Source organism: Mchenga conophoros, linkage group LG20, assembly GCF_057382185.1.
Source record: "Mchenga conophoros isolate Kocher_MC1m ecotype Shallow Benthic linkage group LG20, M_conophoros_male_GT1.1, whole genome shotgun sequence".
NCBI classification, from domain to species: Eukaryota; Metazoa; Chordata; class Actinopteri; order Cichliformes; family Cichlidae; genus Mchenga; species Mchenga conophoros.
This window is the reverse complement of record NC_140545.1, coordinates 32,546,130-32,554,544: the sequence shown is the minus strand read 5'-3', so window position 1 is coordinate 32,554,544 and position 8,415 is coordinate 32,546,130. Positions and strand designations below refer to the sequence as shown.

Here is an 8,415-nt window from a genome sequence, read left to right as displayed (position 1 = left end):
CTTCCTACTCACACTACAGATGTCTTCCACAAACAACATATTCCACGGAAGACTGGAGATTCCTCCCTGACCTCATCTGTCAACCTGTCCATCACCAATGCAAAAAAGAAAGATCTCAGAACCCCACCCCCACTTTCATCCTATCTGCCACTCCTACCACACACAACAAACAAACACTTGAACCCTGTTTATACAGTCTCACGGCATTTTGTTCAGGATATATATATATATATATATATATATATATATATATATATATATATATATATATATATATATATATATATATATATATATATATATATATGTGTGTATTGTTATACTAATATAAAAGTGCTTTCGTAAGTTAAATAAAATAAAACAAAATAAAAATATTTTTTCCCCGCCGTTAACCTCCTGTAGAGTAGGGGGCGGCATTTCTTCTCAGAGCTGTTGGGCAGAATCGATGACAGAAGAAAGGAACAATTTGTCCCACCGGCGTTTTATTTAGCAGCAGAAGGTCGTTCGCAGCTGGCAGCAGTTTGGCAATATTTATAGCCAGAAAGTGACGTAAATAATTTAACTTTGTTTGAAGTTTGGAACTCGACGCGTGGAGTAATGTGAGTATTACGTAAAAAAAAAACAGCGGAACGTAACCATACGTCGTGATTGGTTGGGCTGTTGGAAATCTTGCTAGCTAACGTTAGCAGCTGACTGCCGTAACTAACGATAGTTACGCTCGCAGTTCGGAAAGCGGCTGTGCTAACGCTACTTGTTCATTAATATACCCGCACCGAAGCAGCGTGCAGGTTGGACTGGACCCTTGAATCTCTGTGCCCTCGGTCTTAAAGCAGACCCCGGGCTAGCTCGACAGACCCAGGATCTCCCTCTCTTGAAGCGGAGAGGCTGACTTGATGGCAGCCTCGACCGGTGCCCGGAGATTACCCATGGGTGTTCGGACGTTCAGTGACTTTCTCCAGATCGCCACTGTGGGATCCCCTCGCTCGTGTCGCACGGCGGTGCAAAGAGGATGCCTGCGACAAAACATCAGGTGAGCCCGTCGGGGAGTTACTGGAGGCTGTTATTATTATGGTTAACAGCACCGAGCTGGTCATTCAGTACAGAGGAACTGACGCTCTGCCGCCACTGAGGGCGGACGATATATAACGAGAAGGTCACTAGATAATGTTATCAAGCTCCATAATTCTGGTTTCTTATCTTTAAAGTGTGACCAGCCTCCATTTGAGAAGCAACTGCTGATTAGTGTAACAGAACTACCAATAACTAGAACTGTCTCACCAGGTAAAGGCAGCTGTTAACAACTGCCTTCGACATGGGTTCTGCAGTCCAGTCTTCTTTAATGTTTTTGTAGAATACATACATAAACATAAATGAAAACAAGCAAGTTAATCGTTATAATTGTGCCATGTTGCTGGTGAAAACAAATTACAAGAAGCTAACTTGATAAAGAAGGATATTAACTACGTTTGCACTGTTGTATTGACTTCACATAACTGTAAAATCACAACTATAAACCACTCAACTTTGTTCTTTCATGCATGAAATATAAACATTACAGAATACCCGCAGTTATTTTATTCCATAAGTAAACTGCTGAAAGTAAGAGCTGAAGAATGGTGTAAAAAATTGGGGGGGCTTATCCATAATGGATAACATGTTTCCAAAATGTGGAGAACAGTTTCCAAAACAGCCTGTTTGTGGTAGCAGTGAATAGTATGATGCATTGACTTAATGAATGAATGTTTTCATGTTTTGGGAAGCACACACACACATAATCACTTGCATTAACTAGTGATCAGAATCAGAATCAGAATACTTTATTGATCCCTGGGGGAAATTATTTTTTGTTACAGTGCTCCATTTTAAACCAACATTAAGACAAGACAGACAATACACTAACTAAGAATAGTATAATATATACATACATAAGTCACTCATAAATAAATAGTCTGATCACCCTGATCACAACCCATTTGATCAGGTTGACCTTGATCGAGGTAAACGTTGTGTTAATGGGTCTTTAGATGAAAGAATAAAAGAAATCACTGCTTCACTGCTGTTTAACTTGATTCCAACAAATGGCAAACAAATTCTCTCATAACCTATGATGTCTTATGGTAAAGTTATATAAAAACTTGAAAACTGGTGCTTCGTTTAAGTGGAATATTTTATTCACAAGGATCTAATGTTTTGTGTCATAATTTGATACAGCAATATTTTAATTTGCTTATTTAGTTTGATCCTTGACTCTCAGTATGAGGAAAAAATGTTGCTCACCCCTATCCTACAGGCTACCTTCCAGAAAGCACAAAGCTAATTTGTTCAACCAGAGCAGGTAGGTGTCACCTTACAGCTTTTTGCTATTCACAAAAAAAGACCAGACGTGGAAAATACCAGCATGCTCTCAACACTGACCTTTCATAACTCTCTGGTCCATCCATGCACTCACTGACTGTTGAAACTGGAAAGCAGTGGACCTATTTTGTTGCAGACTGCACTCTTTCTAGATAGGGGCTTATGGCACATCACTTCAACACAGATTCTAATTACCTTTCCAGACACTTGTCGTCATGTGGCATTTTGATGACAAGAAGTCCCAGGGTGCTTTGCCTTCAAGATTGTGACACAATGACAGCGGTTTCCCAAAGCAGAAGCTTCATCAGCCTCACCAACAAAAGGAAGGAGTACTCTGAACGTAGAATACTTGGGTAAGTATTGATGAGCCTTTTTATAATCATAAATTTGATCATTAATACAAAAAATTAATTAAAAGGATATTCCTGTTACAGGTATTCTATGCAGGAAATGTATGATGTTGTGGCCAACGTTGACGAGTACAAGCACTTTGTGCCTTGGTGTAAGAAGTCCCAGACCATCATGAAAAGAGCAGGTCACTCCAAAGCCCAGCTTGAAGTGGGATTTCCTCCAGTAGTGGAAAGATACACATCTATGATCACTAATGTTAGACCTCATCTAGTCAAAGTAAGTAATGGTAGAGAAATATTATCCCAGTCTTTTTGAATTGTGATATGTGATTTTTAATGCTCCATCTGTTGCTAGAATTTGTTTATATAGAAACGATATGACTGAAACACAATTTCTGTGTTTTACAACTTTTAATTATTGTCTTTGTTTTTGTTATTTGTAGGCAGTGTGTACAGATGGAAAGCTCTTCAATCACCTGGAGACGATATGGCGCTTTAGTCCTGGCATTCCCGGTTACCCTCGTACCTGCACCGTAGACTTTTCTGTAAGTAGCCTGTGCCTCACTTTAGCCTGTAGCTCACTTTAACTGCTTGTGTGTACTAAACACCACATGGGATAGATGATACATCAGAAGACTGATATCATTAAAGTCTGTATTCATGCTCATTAGTTAATGGGTTTTTTTTATGCTGTGAAAAAGCACAAATGTAAAAATTACACTTTGTGGTTTTATGAGTGGTTACGTGTGGTTTTTCCTTCATCTACAGTGAACAAGATGAAGGAAGAGAGACCACCCGTGGAAGTGTTTCCCAAACATTTGATTTACTTGTGTCAGCCTCCTAGGTTTAACAGCAGCTACCCAATTATATCGCACTTTTTCTTTATATCTATTCAAGAGATGATTTACTGTTTGGTTGGCAGTCTCCAACTTCTTATTTTAAAAGGTCAGTTGCTTCTTATCAGCAGCTCCTGCCCCCTTCCTGTCTAATTTGTTCATTTTGGCTGAAGACTAGCAGTGGCCACTATCGTTTCACTCTCTCTAAAGGGTTTGTTGTCCTGTGGTCAGACTCCAGCTCCACCCTCTTTAACTGCAAGTTAAAGGAAATGCCACCAGAACAAGATCTATTTCTGCAGGAAACCTTTCAGTCAAGTGTTTGTTTGTTTTTTTTTTGTTGTGTTTTTGTTTTTTGTTTTAAACCATCAGACTGGCTTCGTTCCACTTTTTTCACTCTTTATGCTAAGCTAACTGTGTTCCAATCTCATCTGATATCTTTGCAAGAACACAAATGAGCTTAGCTTTAACCTATCATGCCCACTATATATATTTGCCGTATTTCTTTAAACTAAATTATGTTTCTGTGTGTTTAACAGATATCCTTCGAGTTCCGCTCTTTGCTGCACTCACAGTTAGCCACCATGTTCTTCGATGAAGTGGTAAAGCAGAATGTTGCTGCATTCGAGCGGCGAGCCGGCAAGCTTTACGGCCCAGAGACTCGCATCCCACGAGAGCTGATGTTTCATGAGGTGCATCAGACGTGATCTCAGCAACTGTACGTCTTCATCTGGCCTTAAACCGTACCCTCTTTATTCCCTCAATAAACTTGCATGATGTGGCTTAGCAGGCCACTACATCAAATCTCCACTGCTTCATAGATGTTATAGCGGCTACCAAAGGTGTAGCGCATCTAACGCTTGCAAACATAATGTTGTAATTCCTGCCTTAGTAAATTTTTGCTCACATCCCTTCTCATTGTGTTACGTTTGTCCATTTTCTGTCTACCTCCAGATCCTTGTTTAGCAGAAAGAACAGTAAGTCATCGCAGCATTGTTACATTGTGCTGGACACTCAGTTATTACTTTAAACTTAAACTTCGGTTTTTCTATAAGACACAGTCCCTTTTGCCGAAGCAGTTGTCTCACTGTAACTTGAGGTTACTACTATCAAGTGAACTTCAGCTCTAATATATTGGGAAAGCACATTCTTTGCTTTTACACTTAGCATTGACTTCATTTCAAATGGAAATAGTAATATATAGTTTGAAATAAAGTACTGGTATTGCTGCAAAATAATATTGCTTTTAGTTCTTTAATTTATTCAGCAGCACTTTTCAACCAGTTTTATAGGGGTTCATATTGACAGTGCCATGCTATAAGAGCATTATTGTAGGTTAGTATGAAGTGCAAAGGAGGAAAATTAGCTGTGGCCTCAGTATGCTAGGATTTGAGAAATGTCACTTTAACTTGGATGCTGTGAGGATTGGGCTTTAGAACGTTAAAAAAGAAAAATTAGCATAGTAGTTTTAATACTGCCTTGTTTTACAGCCCAGCACTAGTATCAGTCAGTAAAGGTGGGGAAATAAGAATTAGCACAACCAAGAACCCCTGTTGAAACTGAAAAATCTGCAGTACTGTAAAAGGTATCACAAAGAATGTAAGAAGAGTACAATGTTACACTCAAAAATTATCTTTATGATCGATTAAAAACAAAAGAATTGGAAATTAAAGATGGCTTCTTGTGATTTGAATGTGGCTTATATTGTAATTGGATCAAAAATAAACATTGCCATGTTATGTGGATTCTAACTGTTAGGAGTCAGTTTAGGTTATAGTTTAAAAAATGTAGGTGTGTCCTTGCTTAGTGGGCTGTTTTGTGTTTAGATTGTTTGAAGGTGATCCGGAGGATGAAACACTCGAGTCATCTATCTATAAATTGTAGCGGTGGGCTGTAGAATAAAACATTACTTATTTATCAATGAGTTTCATGCTTATTTGTTGACATTTCGGCTTATCTTTACACACATTTTGATGCATGGATATAAGTAACAAAGGCAAATATATTTGTAGCATTTATGTGTTGCATTGTCAGGACTTGACTTAAATTTAAAATCAAGCAGCCCCTTCACAGTATTCTGTGATAAAGGGCTATTAAAGGTAACTGATTGTATTTTGCTACATTTTAAAGGTGACTCGTAAGTTGCTAAAGAAGTAATTTAGTGTGACCTTCTCTGTGAAAAATGTTTCATTTTGTCCAAATGGTCCAGTAAACCTAAAAGGTTTTTTCGTATTTTTGTGAAACTGAAGTATGTTGTTTTATTTTTGGTTAGTAAAGTGATTTGGGAATTGAGGAAAAATGAGTCATCAAAACCCAATACAGGCGTATTCAGTCTGAGAATCACTGTTACTATTTAAAAAAAAAATAAATAAATACATTTAAAAATGGTTTGAGGTAAAATCATTGAATACCACTTTTGTGTATTATGTTGCAATTTGGCCTTTGCTTCTTTTCAAATTTTGATAGTACACAATCAAGATATGATTGAAGTGTAGTTCCAGCGTCTTTTTTTTTTTTCTTTCTTAGTTTAACAAAAGTATTGCATTAACTGTAGTTTTATTTAAGATGGTCCTACCATTGCCAGACTCAAAGTGGACTAACATAATTATAAATAATGTTAATGAAAATTTTGTGTCGTGTTTTTAACGTTGCATCACATTAGAATTCATCTTTACTCAAGTTTTTTTTTTTGTCTTTAAGTGTATTACAGAGAGTTTGTTTTTCATTGTAAGTGCCAATCCTTATTGGAAAAAAAGGGGCAGTGTAAACAGAAATATTTTCCGAATTAGCCTATTATGCTTTTCCTGATTTTCTGACATATACATATAGATTCTTATAATAGTGAATGCTCGTATTAAATATGCCAAAAATTGAACATAATGAGGTCAGCGTATGCACAAGTAATGCCTGTGAGCCAAACGCTCAGGTTCCAGGCAGGTTTTTCTACTGTCTACACTATATGATGTCAGTGACAGTGGTTATCTCAGGCACACTGCTTGGGTTATGAGCTCAGAAGCCCCGCCCACCTGCTGTTCTAACCTCCTGTTTGTAAAGGCTGCCCAATCAGAAAGGTGGAGGAACTAAAACAGGTTATTTCAGACAGTGGATGAACTGAGGGGCTGCACCAAGCTGTAGTATAAGATGAACTGATAAATGAACTGTGACTCATGCAAAAGCTACTCTAGTACAGTCCAGATGAGCATAAAGGGTTCACTTGAAATTATTGTAACCCTTCGACCCCTCTGTACATTTCCACATCAATATTCATGCTGCAGGCGTATTAATGACCACTGGTCTTAATACAGGCAGCCTTGTATGTATAAAAGGAGATATAAATAAATATCAGTCACTTGTTGCTTCAATCAAAATTATTTTCACTGTTTTGGATTTCAGTTGCTTTTTTTTGCAAGCAGAAAATGTATCTATGTAAATATTGGTGTATTTTAAATTTGTATTTAAATAAAAAGGAGCTGTCACATTTTGCGTATGTGCTTTTTTTAAAAGGTGATTGATAAAACAAAAACAAAACCGACTCCTGAAGGTATACCTGCATTAGTGCTTGAGCATTGTGTCCTTCACTTGCAGCAGCTGCGTTGTAATGCATTTAGATGACACCAGGTACCGTTTTTAGACTGAGCTTGTGTTCCAGAGGATGGCATTGAGTTGATGTCCCTTAGCACTGGTTGCCTTTGTTGCACAAGTGGAGTGGAAAGAGTGGCACAGCTCAGCTGACCAGCAAGAAACCAGAGTGGGGTGATGGTATTTGGGCCAGTTATTAATAACAGCACATAGGAGAGGTGGGCATTTGGACCATCTTCTTCTCATGATCACAGTATGGGATAAAGACTAATTGAAATTGGAGCATTACAACAGGAATCATTGATGATCATGATATTCTTAAATGAGCAGGTTTTGTATCTGGTTTTTGAATTCAAACACTTCTTTACGCTCTTGCCTAGAGCTGTATGTCTCATTGGAAAGAGAAAATTACTCAAAGTTTACAGTGTAAATACATTTTTTTTTTTACATTGTGCCATCATCCTCATGTTACAAACATGACGAGAATTTACCTAACTGACCTCACCTGTCACTGTCATAAATCATTTTGAAATGCCACACACCATTGCAAGAAAAAAAAAGTCTGTAATCCCTTTGAAGTTATCAAGTAGCACTAATCACTCATAAAATATATTTTTTTTTTATCTAAAGTCACAACAGCTGACAAGTTCAACATCTTTAAACATTTATGCTTTTCATATTTTATGGTCCACACTGAATAACCACACAGTGTGAGATGGAAAAAGGTAAACCTCTGTGGAACAGCTTCTCCAAAAGGAGAAGTGAGTTTTGAGGTCAAGTGTTCCAGCTAAGGATCTCATTTTGGAAGTGTGAGTTGAAGAGGTGCCCTTCCTATAAATAAAGGCATTCAAAGTGTGTGAACTGACAAGAAGTGATGTTCTCAGTAAAGATTGCTCAGTGTGAATGGTCTTTGAATCAGGAGCATTACAGCGACACACAAAGTCCACAATAAGGGAAATTAACTGCTGTTAACAAATGGACATAAGGTTTACTAATGAATTCATTGGTTTGAAGATCATTATCTGGTTATTATAAAAATGCAAATTATGTTTATACATCTTAGTAAACTGCTAATATTTACTGTGTAAAGCATTTTCAAAAATTATTTGGATGCAAGTGTAAAGTCTAATACTTGTTTAAATAGATAATAAGTAGGTAGGTAAGGGTGTAAATCACCAGACGGAAGCTGGAGAATGCAGTTTTGGTCCTGTTATATTCACTGTTTATTACATTTGCTCCTGAATTTTAGGTACACTTGTTCAACTGCTCTTTAACCCAAATATCTAATCAGCCGATCG

The 8,415-nt window shown here is 37.5% G+C and overlaps 1 protein-coding gene across 2 annotated transcripts; it reads left to right on the top strand.

Annotated features, from left to right (window-relative positions):
* Positions 1 to 429: 429 nt before the first annotated feature.
* Positions 430 to 7,014, top strand: coq10a (coenzyme Q10A). Of its 2 annotated transcripts, none has more exons than XM_085260789.1 (6): positions 430 to 1,030; positions 2,559 to 2,708; positions 2,790 to 2,982; positions 3,149 to 3,250; positions 4,078 to 4,256; positions 4,493 to 7,014. In XM_085260789.1, the coding sequence occupies exons 1-5, from the start codon at positions 894 to 896 to the stop codon at positions 4,243 to 4,245; spliced, it is 750 nt and encodes a 249-aa protein (XP_085116915.1). In that variant the 5' UTR covers positions 430 to 893; the 3' UTR covers positions 4,246 to 4,256; positions 4,493 to 7,014. The 2 variants fall into 2 exon arrangements, with proteins under 2 accessions (XP_085116915.1, XP_085116914.1); XM_085260788.1 differs by having other exon boundaries at positions 431 to 599; positions 779 to 1,030; positions 4,078 to 7,014.
* Positions 7,015 to 8,415: the final 1,401 nt, after the last annotated feature.

Bases quoted from the DNA above. Each gene is read 5' to 3' on its own strand.
- coq10a (XM_085260789.1), top strand. From the start codon at position 894: ATGGCAGCCTCGACCGGTGCCCGGAGATTACCCATGGGTGTTCGGACG. The intron at 1,031-2,558 runs GTGAGCCCGTCG...TTACCTTTCCAG, and splicing joins TGCCTGCGACAAAACATCAG to ACACTTGTCGTCATGTGGCA. The intron at 3,251-4,077 runs GTAAGTAGCCTG...TGTGTTTAACAG, and splicing joins CCTGCACCGTAGACTTTTCT to ATATCCTTCGAGTTCCGCTC.